This window comes from Ascaphus truei, chromosome 19 (genome assembly GCF_040206685.1).
Source record: "Ascaphus truei isolate aAscTru1 chromosome 19, aAscTru1.hap1, whole genome shotgun sequence".
Taxonomy (NCBI): Eukaryota; Metazoa; Chordata; class Amphibia; order Anura; family Ascaphidae; genus Ascaphus; species Ascaphus truei.
The window spans coordinates 18,041,452-18,057,681 of NC_134501.1; the positions used below are offsets into that span (position 1 = coordinate 18,041,452).

Genomic DNA, 16,230 nt, shown 5'->3' on the forward strand with positions numbered 1-16,230 from the left:
GCAAAAGTTCCTGTGCGTAACTATCCATACCATAGAAATGAAAGGTTAATAACATAAGCATTAAAAATATATACACACTGATTTCTGCTCCAATACACTGGATAACTACAAGCATGTCACTGTACATTGTAATGTGTAAAACTCGGAAATTCTAAAGTTGAAATATTCACATGAACCTGTTTACTTCCAGATGTTTGTGCTTGTAGTAAAAAAAAAAACACCATATATCATACTGTAATTATGAACAGAATATAAAACTCACAAAAGTCTTTCAGGAGAAAAGTTTCTCTCCTACCAGTCTCCCGTTAAAATTCAACTACTGCAAATATACATCACTCTGCTTCAAATGACCTCTGGCGTAGATACAGTACTTACTGCGTTTCATTTTCAAATGTATATGCATTTAACATTTACACAGTATATACTTAGAAAAAAAATGAATGGTAAAATAGTGAATGTAGATTTTTTTATACTGTTAAAACGTATTGAGTGTTAACTTCAATAAATAATGCCATAAAATAAAAACAACAACATTTCAGTTGGAGAGATTAACAAATAAATAACGCTTTGAACAATAAAAGGAGCATTTCTTTTAAATATATCCAAGTTTTGTCATTCTCTGTAGGTGAAGCATGGGATAAGCATGGTGCTACTCCCTGGGTGGGGGGCGGGGCTTTGCCTCATGATCAGTACACATTTGTAGGACCGTCGGTTTCATTACTGGAGATAGAACATGGGAATATTTTAAGGCTCAACAACATACTGTATAAGAATGATATTCAGTTTGTGGTTCTGGGGCCACCAAGGATGCACAATGTATGGTCATTGCACAGTGGAAGCCAGTTGGGATTTAAAACATTATAAAAATTCATCAGAAGACCAGATATTGCTTTAGTAACAAGTGGTTGATTCCTTTTTCACGTCACAACGCTGCAGTAGAGTATACAGGTAGAAAACATTATGTCAGAGCAACAACCCGTCAGATCCATTGCTTAGAAAATCATGTCTTCTTATGTGCTCTGCTTTCAAGACATCCCAGATGCCAAATCTCAATCTCCATGGTGGTCCAAGTGAATACTGAACATCCAATGACTTCTAGATACGTCACAAACTTTACTTTAAACTCCACAAGACTGACCCCCTAACGTACACATTTTTGGTTCAACATTACAATGTAGTTGATTTTTTTTTTTTTTTATAGATGACTGGTGCTAATTTGTCTCTAAAACAAGTGGTCACATTAGTCAGAACTAATAAGGACCCTAAAATATTACAGAATTATTGAGTCTGGAATGCAAAAGTTTTAATTAATTGTCAAGTTTCTTTGTCACTTTCTCCAACTGAGTAAAGTTCACCGAGTCTTTTAAAGCGAGGACCCCAATCACTGAGGTAGTCAAAATTTTGATCTGAGTCTGATGTCGTGGACTCCAAAGAGCTAAGAGAACCAGCCACTGACCCCCTTCCTTCATACCCATAAATCTGAATTGAATCATAGGGTGGGGCTGTAGGATCATTGTCAGCCTCATGGAGCCTTACATTAATAAATTCATCCACGTCAACGCCGTTAGGAGTAGATGCATGACCATGTCTGGGCATGAACTGAAGATCGGGCTTAATATCCTTGCGGGGTAAATATCCATTTATACCATCTGGATTTTGTAAAGTAGCGATATCAAAAGCTTCAGTATCTTCTTCGCCGCCACCTTCATCATCGTAACGAATTATGTTTTCACGGACATCTTCATCATCCTTAATTATAAGCGGCTCGTTTTTATGTCTTCTAAGAGTCACAAAGAGCACCACAATAACTGCAAAATAGAGAATTTGTATATAAAAAAAACCCTCACAAGGGAAGATATGAAAATATATCAATTTGAACAATGCCACCTGTTGCAAATTCAGGGAGATGCAATGTTAAACCTTTGCATTTTAAGCAAAACCCTCTTTTTAAGCACAGTGTCTTGGATTAGATCTAGAAAATGAGAGAGATGAAACATTGGATTTTCATATGACATGAAGCAGAAATTAATGAAACATTTAGGCCTTATTCTGTAAAGTGTGACTAACCCCATTGACTATAATGGGTCTTTTCCTGCGATGGTACGACATCTGCGCTTATCACACCTTACAGAATATGGGTTTTATAAAAGTATATTTTGTAAGGATATTAGCATACGTTGGCCCATTAATTTAATTAATTGATTGCCATTAAAACACTATGTAGCTACTTCAAACTTTATCACCATTCCACAGCATGGAATCCATCTACAGTACCATATATTTCCGTAAAAGTACTGAATTGAATGTAGGCCGCTATTGTGTCATATCTTTTTTGTCTTATACATTTAACTTTGTTAACAAAACACACAAAACCCCAGCAAGCTCTTTTTGGGAACCCCTGAGCCCCCACAAAATATATATGTATATAAGTGTCAAAAAGGAGAGCTATTGAGCGTGGCATATGTATACAACCCAACTTAGTAGGTCCTTTCATTCTACTGGATATAGATCCAATGTGGTCTTTCTCCCTCCTAATAGAGGTAAATGAGAATTTTAATCCTAATAGAGGTATATTAGTATTTTATCTGGTAGTGTTAGGACTTGCGAACAGGGCCTGCCTTGTCGTGGCTCGCAAGCTTACAATGCTTTTGCCAAAGGGTTAATCTAAATGACCCCTTTTCAAGAGAATATATAAGTATTTTACTGTGTATTTTTGTCATGTTGGATGTAGCTTCAAACATTAGGGCACATGCAGCGTACCCATTCCAGTGGTAACTTCCATTGATATGAAAGAGAATTAACACCAGAATGGGTCATGTCATGGAACTATGTAGTTATGGGTCTTACAGCACCATGGATTTCCATCCTATACAGTATGTAATAATAATAATAATAATTATAACAAAACATATTTTATGACAACAGTGCTATACACATTGAATGGTAAGGTCAACAGCTCAGTCTAATACTGTTATACTCACCCAAAGTAGTATAATTTGTATCATTCTTTTTAAGCAAATAAAACTTTGTTGGTTCATCAACTCATTAAACTGTAAAGTTTATTGTAAAAATATGCCGTCTGCTTAACTATAATTATCCATCATTCAGTATTGTGCAATTTTCAGATGTTAAACGAAACATGATTTCCAAGTTATTTATGAACCAGAAAAACAGCAGGATACAAGTGAAATACATACCTAGCAGCAGAATGATGCATGCTAATATGGCTATTAAGGCCCCCATACTGAGTCCAATTGGAAGAACATATGCTTCAGCGTTACATGACTGGACAACACCATCACTGCTACAACCACACACCCGGATGGTGAGGGTGCTAGTGCTACTCATTGGAGGATTTCCACTATCACTTATTATGATTGGTAACAGGTAAACTTCTTGCTTCAAGCGGTTAAATCCATTATGCCTGGCTAAAATGCTGAGGGAATTATCTGAAAAATGCAACAACAAATCAAATTTTATATACTGTATATATATTGGTACTGGGGGAATAAAACCAAAGAATATAATGTACATAGATTGCCAGAACATCTGTGCAGAGATCTCATCACATAAAATCATGTACCTGTACACTTATTGTTCATACTTAGTATTATTTGCTTTTTTCCTTGCCTGTAACTTGTTCAACTAACCTTGGAAATATAAATACATGCATGAAATGCAGTCAATGCAATATGCAGTATATATACGATACAATGCACTATTCTCATTTGCTTTCACTCCGCACATTTTGTCAATATATGACTCAGTATACGAACTGTATTTGGTTTTATAATGTTTAGAACACAATGAAACGGAGGTTGGTTCTGGATTTGTACCATAGGTTAGTAAAACAATTAGATACCTAAAAACAAGCACAGTTGAGTGAAGTGACACAAATAAGTGTGTGGGAGAACTATAGCAAGTTGACATAGTAGCTGTAACAATACGCAGGGTGACATGCACAGCATAATTCTTGTGCAACGGAAGGTGTAATTTACAAGATGTCATCATTCTTTTTAACCTGTGTTGTTTCAAAGCGTTCCTAAAGTTTCCCTTGTTACAGCATACTTTGGGGAGAAACATACCAGTAGCCTTGTAACTCAGAGGCCCAGATGCACAAAAGTGGTGCCAAGCTCTAGCACGCCTCAGCTCCCATTGATGTGAACTATAATAATAATAATAGCATGTTCTTGTACAGCGCTGCTAGTTATATGCAGCGCTTTACAGAGACGTTTTGCAGGCACAGGTCCCTGCCCCATGGAGCTTACAATCTATATTTTTGGCACCCTGAGGCACAGGGAGATAAAGTTACTCGCCTAAAGTCACAAGGAGCTGACACTGGGGTTTCCCTGCTTCAAACTCAGTGCCAGTCAGTGTCTTTACTCACTGAGCCTCTCCCTGGACCTGGAGTAAAGGTGAGCTAAAGCCTGGCATCCTTTCGTGTATCTGGGCCAGAGTTGGCAAAACCAATCCACTGATTCATGCGATCTACAGTGCGTCCTACAATTAAATTTACATTTTTTAATAAAAAAGTCAGTGCTAAAAATACAAACATTCATAAAATGCTAATCATATGTATGAAAACTTCATGCTAAATACCTGATTTCTATCATTTAATACAGAATTACATGTATTGTTTTATTAATTTTTTATGGTTCTAATGGTGCAGACTGGGACATTTCAGGCAAGTACGTACTGTAGGCGTACTCACGCGCAATTAATATAAGATTTCTGTGTACAAACTTTGTGCAAAAAAAAAAAAAGCCATTGATGAAGCTTTGTATATAGAGCCCAAAGCTCAGATTATGCTGCTTGTGGTGTTTTAATACGAATGTACAGTAAAAACAATTCTAATAAAACATGAAATTGAGGTTGTTCATTATAATATACTAAATGTTATATTTCTGGCTCCTTACAAGAAATGTAATATAATTAAGTTGAAATAGACCCGTTTTAATATCAAGTACAGTTTAAGCCTTTCATCGTAATGTAACCCCTACACTGACGCAATATATTTTCCCATTTTTGACTGTCTAATATCCAACTATTTTCTCTTTGAATTAAATGTGGTCACATCCTTTTCTCTAAACATTGCTGCTCTGAAAATCCCAAACAAATCTCTCTCTAATGCTTAATATACCACCTACAAGTATTCCTCTGAACTGTATATATGGCTGTTTTTTGTCCTTTCCTCTTTCACCATTCTCCAGCATCATCATCAGGTTCACTTGAAAGGCAACGTCACTGTATTAAATAAAATATGACGTTCAGAATGATTGCCTTAGTGTTTTACACCTGTGACTTGTGTTTGGAGACCTGTTTTCTTCTTCGCGGTTGGAGTGTGAGGATTAGAACACAGCTGATGCTCTGGTTCTGAGCCATTCAACTGAGCATCGCCAACCAGATGGAAGAGAAACCTAGAACTTGATGGCAGATAAGAACCACTTGGCTCACATACTCTGCCCATTTTCCTATGTAAAACCTCAGACTTGATTTGATCCTTGACTTTCTTTCACATTTAGCATAACCTTATGTCTATTCCAAGTATTTTTTTAATTACCCTGCTTCTATTTGCATCTTCCACCACTGCTGGGAGGCTAATTCATGAATCCACCACCATTTCCGTGAAGAAGTACTGTATCTCCTCACATTTTCCCTGGTCCTACCACCCTCGACCTTCAGCACATGACTTCGCACTACACTTTCTCTGAAATATTATTTCCTTGTGTATCTTGTTGAAACTAAGGGTGGGCACTTTCACTGGTGTTTTAATTCTAAAAAAAAATAATAATTATTAGATTGTGGTTAAAAATGATGGAATAAAATAAGCAGGACATATTATTTACATGTTTGCGAGTATTTCGAATGTTACACGTTTTGGGTCGTGGTTTTAATTGAGTTCATGAACTCAATATTTCACCCAGTTCATCAAAAGAAACAGGGGAAAAAATGAATCCAAGGATGTTACCTTTCCCAGGTTTCAGTTTGCATCTGGCAAGGATTTGGGAGTTTGTTCCAAAGTTCGACTCCAACATCCAAATGAACTGCAAAATTCAGCAAATCCGGATTTAGAGCCTGTTCATCCTCAGTTAAAACCCTTGATATATTAGCATATTTAATACATATTCTTTCTATACTTGTTCCTGATACTTTATATAATGTAAATAATGCATCAACTTTGTAGCCCTTTTTGGTAGAATCTCTAATTTATTGACCATATTTTCATTTGACTATATTAGCAAAATTCCCTAAATATAAATTAAAGGGATTTGACAAATAGAAGAAAACTCTCAAATGTTCCTTTAATATCACTTATTGCCTTTTTTTTTAGATAACAGTGCTAGATAAATATCTGTTGTGTTTATAATACGTTTTCATGAGCTTTCCAGACCATAGAATTGTTATAAGTTATAATATACAAGTTTTGATTATTTTGTTGAAAAATATATCATGTGTATTTTCTTAATATTATACTTGTTCAGATTTGAAGTAGGTGCTATCGGTTAAAGCATTGTTTAATTTTTTTCAAATACTGCACCTTCTCTTTTTATGTGTTCTGTTATTGCTGAAACGCTTACTTAACCGCTTTTTATATTGATTTAACTTAGTCATTTGTCATATCTGTACTTGGATGAAGAGGACATTCTGAGTCATATAAAGCTGTCATGATGATAACATATTTTTAAAATACTATTCCAGAACCCTACTTGGTCGTGCTACTATCAACGAAAAAAAGGCCTAAGGGAAATTCACTTTAAACAAAATAAATATAATAAAAATAATAAAGATTGTCAGCATATATTGCATTGCTTGACTTATGCAGTAAGCGGTTGTTTATTTGAAAGCTAAATTTTCAAAGCTTTATAATGAATGCTAAATAAAGAAGTAGTGGGGTTTTATTTCTTGCATGTCTAAGTAAATACAGTATGCAAACAGTGCTTGCTGAATATGATAAATGTTATGTGCATGGTTACTCTATGCTATTATTATTTTACTCTGTGTGTTTTTTGCAGTATTTCATCCTGGACAAAAATTGTCAGTCTGTAGCCATTGTTTCTCTTATGCTGAGTCCATAGAAGGACAGTCAGCGCTGAGCCGTGCGGACGCTCCGCGATGTGCCCCGTCATCTTCAATAAGGATGTGTTGTGAGGGGGCTTCCGCGAACGTCCGCAGGTGTGCTGAGGCGCAGGGATTTTCAGCCGACAGCAGAACCTGTTTCAGAGCGCGCTGTCGGCTGAAAACCTCCAATCAGAGCAAACCAGCGTTAACGTGACGTTAACGTCGGCGCTTCGTGGGCTATTGGCCCAGTGACGTCAGTGCCCTGCCTCCACCCGGCTCCCGATCGCGCACGCTGGCTCGTCTGCTAGTTCATGCAATCGATCCTGACTGCGCAGACGAGCCTCAGCATGAGCGCGGAGGAGCGCTGACTGCAAAACTATGGATGCAGCCTTAGATCTATGAAATCTGTAGGATTATACTGGGGCACGGTCTAAAATCTATCAGTGATGTTTGTTTAGAATTTTAAGTATCATGGTTTCCTAATTTTCTTCTCACAACATTAAGTTGTATTCTGTCTGTTTATGTCCTTCTTTGTCTAGTCACGGAAGTATTTAATGAGCTGGAAGTATAACTATACTACACTACACAGTACTTTGCTATTACTGTGCAAGTACACAAAGCATTAGAAGTTATAGACTTAATTCAAAGGTTTCCATTTAGATCCTAAACAAAAGAACAATTCTTGCACTCCTAGCAAATGGGCTAAAATATACTAGTGACATGTTTACATTTACAACCTAAGTCTGTGCAATAAAGGAGTCATTTGGTTGCATCTTTTGATCAAAACATGATTCAAGCCGCCGACCTCGTCAATGTAATCTCTGTTTAGCAGGTACCTACACTGAATATATGTAATTTCTTATTGTCCCGTGGACTACATTTTGTGAAATACGTGAAAGTGCCCTGAAGGGGTTAAATTAGTCACATAGTTACGTAGTAGATGAGGTTGAAAAAAGACATGCGTCCATCAAGCTCAACCTATGCTAAATTTAGTCAACAGATACTTCATCCTATATCTATACTTATTGATCCAGAGGGAACCTCCCCCCCACCCAGTGTCATATCATCCAATGATATCTCATAAGAGGTAAAATAAATTCCGTCCTGAATCCAAGAATTGGCAATTGGATTAATCTCTTGATCAACATCCTTCCCATGTTTACTTATTTGGTACATCCATGTATACCTTTCCTATCTAAAAAGATGTCCAACCTTTTTTTGAACAAATCTATTGTACACTGGCGACACACTTTATTCGAGCTCGGCTAGTCCCACGAATTCGGGTATACCCGGGTGTATTGAGGTTTGTGACTGTTTTCTGCCCGAGTACATTGAGGTATTTTCCAGGCAGGGATTGAAGCATTTTATTCCCGCTGGCTGCAATACTGCACAGTATATATATATACTGCATTACAATTCATGAATTTATGCCATCTGGTAGACACGCGAAGCATTGCAGCCTATTAAATCCTAATCATTATCATTTAACAGATCAGCCGCCCGTCAGCCAGGCATGAACCCAGGCTGGGAAGGCAAACGCAACGGGGCTTGTCAGAGGTTAGGAGCGGCGCATTCCAGGTATCTGCCAGGTACATACTGGGTATTTGCTCGAATAAAGTGTGTCGGTGCAGTATCTGCCATCACATTCTCCATAGGTAATGAATTCCACATTTTAACTGCACTGTAAAGAACCCTTTCCTTTGTTGCTGGTGAAATCTCCTTTTCCTCCAACCTTAAGGGATGACCCCGAGTCCTTTGTACTGTCCGTGGGATGAATAGATTTTTTGAAAGCTCCTTGTATTGTCCTCAAATATATTTGTATATAGTTATTATATCCCCTCTTAGATGCCTCTATTCTAATGTAAATAAATCTAATTTAGCTAGCCTCTCCTCATTAATTAGATTGTCCATCCCCTTTATTAATTCTCCATCAAGGATTCCCCAAATTTATCCCCATTTAATTTGTAAGTCGAATGTAAATGTGTGGTGCTACGGACCGATAACAGAAAATTATATTGAGTGAATAAAGAATACTTGTAGAAGGACCCCCAAGATAAATACTTGATTGAAGACAACATTTATTGGGTGTAAAATAAATCCTGGATAGTGAACTCACCATAGCGAGCATGTGCATGTTGCTACTGTTGTGCAACACAATGTGTGCCGTTGCGGCCGATCTCCCGCCTTGTAAGTAGCCTCCATTGTCCCAACGGATCTATTCACAGTCAGGCATTGCGCAAGCGCTTAGCCTGAGTTGTTGTTAGACCAGTTTGGACTCCGGATTGGTTGCTAGGGGTGTGACTATCGGTTGCTGGGCCCGCATATTTAGCTTGATCTCTCACACATCAGGAGATCATTAGTAATTACGGAGGGTGTGTTGTTTTTGTGCTATGTTCATTGGTCATTTATTTTAAAGTGTCTCTATATATACTGTGCCGGCCAGCTTAAAGCTAATGCGGCTGCCTCCGCAGCTTAAAAATAGCCGCGGACGGCGCGTGGCAATCTTCGGCCATTTTCGGCTGGTTTTCCCGTGCCTCGGGTGCTATCAATAATAAGCGCTATTAGCGCTTATCTATTGAAGCGGCCGCCGCGCGGGAAACTCCATTTTAAACGGAGAAAAGCCCCGCTGTCAGCCCGCGATACACCCAGCAAGCTTTAGAATAAATCTTGCCGGGACAGTATGTTAATAAAGTTTGTTGTGTATACCTTGACAAAGCGCTCTGAGAAGCGTGAAACGTTGGTGGGGATTTTTTGCCGTTCTTGTCCTCATGACCATTAAATAATTTTTTTTTTTCATGGGAAACGCACTCTCCTGTTTATTTTTCTATGAACATTTGTTGTAGTGCTCCACCCTTCTCCCTTTTTCTCTTAATTTGTAAGTTGCCTGTTTATTCTTGCTTCCCAAATGCATACCTTACATTTATCTGTATTAAACCTCATCTACCATTTACCTGCCTAAGTTTCCAGTCTACCCAAGTCCTTCTGGAGAGAAATTACATCAAGCTCTGATTCTATTACCTTACACAATTTAGTATCAGCAGCAAAGATGGAGACTTTGCTCTTGATCCCAACCTTAAGGTCATTAATAAACAAATTAAAAAGCAGGTGCCCCAGTACCGATCCCTGAGGTACTCCACTCACGACTTTAGCCCAACCTGAAAAAGTTCAACTTATGACAACCCTCTGCTGTCTATCCTTCAACCAGTTTTCAATCCAGGTGCATTTATTTTTACTGAGTCCAATTTGCTTTATTTTGTACACCAACCTCTTGTGTGGAACTGTATCAAAAGCCTTTGTAAAATCTAAGTAGACCACATCAACTGCATTACCTGGTCTAAATTCCTACTTACCTCCTCAAAGAAAACAATAAGGTTAGTTTGGCATGATCTATCCTTCATAAATCCATGCTGACTATTACTAATAATTTTGTTTTCCATGAGGTATTTCTGAATATTATCCCATATTAAACCTTCAAGTACTGTAGTTTCCCCACTATTGAAGTCAGGCTTACAGGTCTGCAATTCCACGGTTGTGATCCATCTGCTTTACGCCAATCTTGTGGTACTTAGCCGATGGAAATGGAGTCCTTGAATATAAAATGTAATGGATTGGCTATTACTGAACTTAAGGAAAAAGGAATGTGTATTAAATAGGCGCCTGTTGGTAAAGGATATAAATCTCAAACCAGTGGGAAGACCAGGATTTGGTACCAGGCGATGACGTGGTGCTAAATAGAAAAAGATGTACAATACATAGCGTAATACTGTATGATACTAGGACAAACAACATATAATACAAACAACATGTATGACAATAGTCTAACAGCTAAGAGATCAACAGGTGAAAACGTGTATTAAAAAACATTTAATAAAACATGGGACATATAAAACAAAATAGTTAAGAATAATGGAAGGCCAGATCGTCACACTGCAGCAGCAGTGGGCATTCTACCCGCTGCTGCAGTGTGACGATCTGGTCTTCCCACTGGTTTGAGATTTATATCCTTTACCAACAGGCGCCTATTTAATACACATTCCTTTTTCCTTGTGTACTGTTCTGACCAGGGGGTCAGTTGTTGTATTTTAGGCAGCCCCGTATGTGTGTTTAACACCCACACTTAAGGTTTTTTATTGTGAGTCTGTTATCTAGTTTAGCGCTACCTGTCCTGTTTTTTTCCTATTACTGAACTTAACTCCTTAAGAACTCTTTGATGAATGCCATCTGGGCCAGGAGTCTTATTTACTTTAATTTTTTCAAGCCGTCTATGAACTTCTTCCTCGGTTAACCAATTGTTCATTAATATGGAGGTTGTGGCTTCCTCCTGCTGCACTACTACTGAAATTGATTCTTCCCTGGTAAACACAGAGGCAAAAATTTGTTAATACCTCTGCTTTTTCCTTATATCCAATAATCTGCCTGCCTATCTCACACTGAAAGGGTCCTATATATTACAGCTCATGCCATGGCTTCTCTCTGACTTCTGACAATTGCCCCAAATGGAGGGATAAGAACTCCATCCGATCATGCATCTTAATGAAGCATATGCTTTGTGATTTAGTGCATTTAGATCTTGACCTGGTCATCTACCTACCCACAATTATTCTGCATGCATTCCATAAAGGACATAGAGAAAGGCTCTAGAACCACTCTTGTCAGTAATAATTGTAGCAAAGATAAAATTAAAGATTTGGAAGCCTAAGAGCCATTGAATGGCAATATCCCGCCGGAAAGACTTTTCAGCTTTTAATACGTGCATTGCTTCAATAATAAATTTCTCACCTCAAATCATTAGAGGCATATATTAGTGCAGTGGTAGCAGACATTACTACCCCCATTACCACGAGTTAATGCAAAAAATAGTGCATTAAATTACACGTGTGTTACCTCCTTAACCATTCTTTTCAATCGCACTAATTTTAAATAACGCAACGGAATTGACAGGACGCACATGTAAACGCCTTACATTTGGCGTATGTTTTCTTATCCTTTGCATAGCTTGCATCATGCACATACATAAGAATGTATTAGGGATTATTTGCATCTACATCATGAGTGGCCAGCTCCAGACTTCAAGGGCCACCAATGGGTCAGGTTTTAAGGATATCTCTGCTTCAGCATAGGTGGCTCAATCAGTGGCTCAGTCAATGACATGTGGAGCCAGAGAGCAGGTAAGGAGGGGGGGTGTAGGCAAGGGGGAGCGGAGTCAGGTGGGGCGCGAACTTAAAAGTTTGCGCTCCACTGTCATATGCAATCTGACTACCTCACAGAGTTTGCATATGATTCAGGGGTATAGCTGTGTATGTACAGTAGATATACCCTGATATTGATACCAGCTATCGCTGTTGTGGGCTGCTATAAAATGCCTTATTGTCTCAATACTGGATTTTTTTAAAATAAATGTTGACATTAAATGTTATATAGTTGTTGATACTGTCAGGATATCTCCTATTGAAGGTGGCAGATTGGAATTTGTTTGATTTTATACTAATGAATTTTAATTGATATAAACACATTTCTAACCAATTTGATAACCATATGACCATACTGATATATCACACTCTGTGTATCTACACAGTGTAGTAATGGTATGTATATTTATCATAGGAATTGCATTTAAAATGTATTGTTTGATAGATAGTTGTTTTGTGAAGAGCTAATTAGTGAGGGTACTGTATATATGGAAATGGTTTGTCCAAAGGATTGTACTAAATGACCAATACTCATGACAAGAACAAACAGAGAAAAAAAGAGATAGCAATGTACATAATAATCTGTCATATTGGATGTAGCATTGGAATTTCTCTGTCTACTGTATACAAGGGCTAGAGAGGTGTAATGGTGTTTCCCCCACCCGGTGGGAGATTCAGCCATTACTGCTCATGTGGTGTATGATACCTGCTGGTAACAGGAGGGCTGAGTCATCCGCCGATGGTAGTGGGGACACAGGACTAGGCTTCTTGGGTTCATACCCCACATATCTCTTTAGCAGTGCAGCGCCTCCATCTCTCGTAGGCTCCAGGAACTGAAGGTGATCTCCCACGGTAGAACTATTACCTCTCCCCCCCAGTAAGGTCACGCACCAGGCAGGAGGTATATGCAAACAGGAAGGCTTTATTTCTCTTCTGTACAGTACAGGAACAACGGCAGGCTTCTGCCCGATGCAGCTATCACTGGATGATGGTTCCTGGACCGTCACAAAAGGCCAAGGGCACCCACAGCCATCCTAGCTCTTCCCTGCCTCCCAGGAAGAGGCACAGGAACGGTCCACACTCACTCTCCCCCGGAGGGAAGAGGACTGGAGAAGGCCCAATCTCAGCCTTTACACTGTGTGACCTGCCTTCCTCAGTGGGGGAAAGTACAACTAACAAATTTGGGGCGCTACTGCCATTAAGTACAGCCAGGAGGAGGGTATCAGGTCTGGCTCATGATAGGTCATGCCCAGCCCTGATGTCACTGCCACCCACTGTCACTCAAGTGCAGCTCCTCGGAGGGGAAAAACCCCATATCAACTACTGGCAAACTGATTATACCAGGGTTTACTGCCAGTCCAAGGGCAGAATAGTAGCCATCAGGTGACCTGGCTACACTCTCCCTCTGGTGGAATCCCAACGACCTCGCTTGGGTTCAAAATTTTCGGGTACCATCCTCGAACGAAACCTGAACATAACACAATTAATATCACATTACAATACATGATATAATTCTCTATGAATACAGTACATACAGTTTTATTTCAAAGATACATCAATTGACTACCTTACTGAACATAGGTTCCTCCCAACATGGAGAACCTTTATCAATAATAATTCTCTGGGTCAGGCTTTCTTACTAGCGCTCCTGACTCATCAGTGACTGTAATGGAGAACACTCTCTTAGGATTCCGTTCTGCAATGTACTCCACCCTATCCATATACTGTACACTGATCTTCCAAAATGTGAAAACTTCTACATCATGAATTCATTCTTCTGCAAGAATCCAAATAGAAAATCGACATATGGTGGTCCCAGTGGAATCAAGAATGAAACAGACTACAGTATATCCTAGCTAACAAGAAACATGTGATTGAAGCCTGCACAGTCCTTAATAGTTTTGACACAAAAGGGGATCACCAATTGGTTCACTTTAGTTAGATCTTAATGTGAAGATGGAAAGAAGAAAACTGATTAAAAAGAGTAGAAACAAAATCCACATCAAGAACCTCGATAACAGAATTTCAATTAGAGCTGAAAAAATGCTTAAAATGCATGGGGACACTTTAACAACAATTATGAAAAACGTATAAAGAGATTGTAGTAAAGAGCTCTGTAAAAAAGGGAGAAATCACTAACAAAAAACAGGAGAAGAAAACATCAGATAAGACAAAGTAATTACTGATGAAACCACAAGAAATGAAGCAATCCCGAGATGCGAGAACAAAAATGTAATATAAAGAGCTGTGCAAGACGATATAAGTGAAGATGTAACACATTGTAACTGTAATATGATGGAGAATACTATCAAAGTTAACAAAAGCTTAAAGAAGACAAAGCTGCGATTTACGATTACAAAGAAGCAACTCAACACACTCAAGACAATGAATCAACAATAAAAGACCTTGCACCTATTATAAGGAGAGTTGAGGAATTCTACAAGAGATTGTATAAGAACACTGATAACACAAGACATCATCCAGCAGATCAAGAGTGAGAAGAAACTACAGTATCAGTGATGTATTAGGCATCCTTACAGAAGTGTCAAAAGCAATAAAATTCCTCAAGAATGGGAAGGCCCATGACCAACACCTCTAAAATGCCCTTCCGCTCAATATACGACTGGCACCCTCACCCCACGATTAGGACCTTCCTTAAAACACAAGTCTTTAACAAAACATATGGGTTGCTCCGTTGGCAGATACTACACATCTCATATGCACTGATCTTTACACCTTGCAGACGCACTTACCAGAACATCCTCCTACTGTCTCTGTAAGTTCTCCCCACTTACAGTACCACATCGATTGTAAGTTCATCAGGGAAGGGACTCCTTTTTGCATGTGTATTATTGCTATAAATCACTATGTACATTGATGGCGCTATATAAATAAAGATATAGATACATACATAACAACTGAAATCTTGAAAGAAGCTGGGGAAGTAGAGAACATCCTTGCAAAACTATGTACATGCTGCTTGAAGAACATTAACTTTCCAGAACAATGAAGTAATGCCATAGTCCTCATAATCGTCATCCATAGGAAGAAAGGCAAAGAAGACTCAAGAACTACCAGACAAATCAGTCTACTTCCAATAACCAAAGATTTTTACGCAGATACTCATTAATCAGCTATAACAGACACTGGTCTCTGCCCAGCCTAGAGAGCAAGCGGGATTTAGCAGTGAATACAACACAGGGGACCATATCCAAGTTATACAAAAAGTTATTTCCAGATGTAATGAATACAAAAACCATTTGATTCTGTCTACACCTCAACCATTTTAAATTAATTAAGAAGACAGAAGTGTTAATGACACATACATTTATATTCTTTTTTTTAATTAAAAATATTGTAATATTATTTTTATTGAGATTTTAATTAGAGGGGGGGGGGCTACAGAAATAAAATGGGGAAGGGCATAAAAAACAATACATAAAAAGGGGGGGTCACCCAAATTATTTAAAGCAGTATTTACATTGCACATGGTAGATATAACAACAGCAACAATTGTAGAGACGTCAACACATTTCTGAGAATACCAAATGTAAGCAACCATTACTTTATATGAAGACACAAGCAAGATAGGGAGAACCAAGAATGTGCGACAGAGAGACACCATGTTATCAAAGAACAGCAACACTAGTTCAAGATATTGAATTGAGAAAAAAAAAAGGAATTCAAATCAACCGTACATTCTTGAGTCACCTACCGTACGATTTGCAGAAGACGTCCAGCAACAAATCCGAGAACTCACTGAAGCAAGTAAAGGTGAGCACCATATGCATCTCCGCAAGACCAAAGTGAGGTTCAAAAAACTGTGTCAACTCTACAAATATCGCAATAGATATAATACTATTGGAAGAAGTTGAAAACTTCTGCATGTGTACCTTGGCCAGCAAGTCTGAATGGATGGAAACCTTTTGAACGGGAACCTTCCATTGTGCCTTAAGAGGGGAATGTTCAACCAGTGTGTTCT

General features: G+C 38.5%; 1 protein-coding gene across 2 annotated transcripts in view; it reads right to left on the reverse strand.

Annotated features, from left to right (window-relative positions):
* Positions 1-208: 208 nt before the first annotated feature.
* CDH8 (cadherin 8) overlaps positions 209-16,230 on the reverse strand; it is a 215,243-nt gene continuing 199,221 nt past the window's right edge. For both annotated transcript variants that reach the window (XM_075576755.1, XM_075576756.1), the window contains exons 11-12: positions 3,198-3,449; positions 209-1,808 (exon numbers count right to left, since the gene is read on the reverse strand). In XM_075576755.1, coding sequence (XP_075432870.1) covers positions 1,315-1,808; positions 3,198-3,449 — 746 coding nt within the window. In that variant the 3' untranslated portion in view covers positions 209-1,314. The remainder of the gene's footprint in view (positions 1,809-3,197; positions 3,450-16,230) is intronic.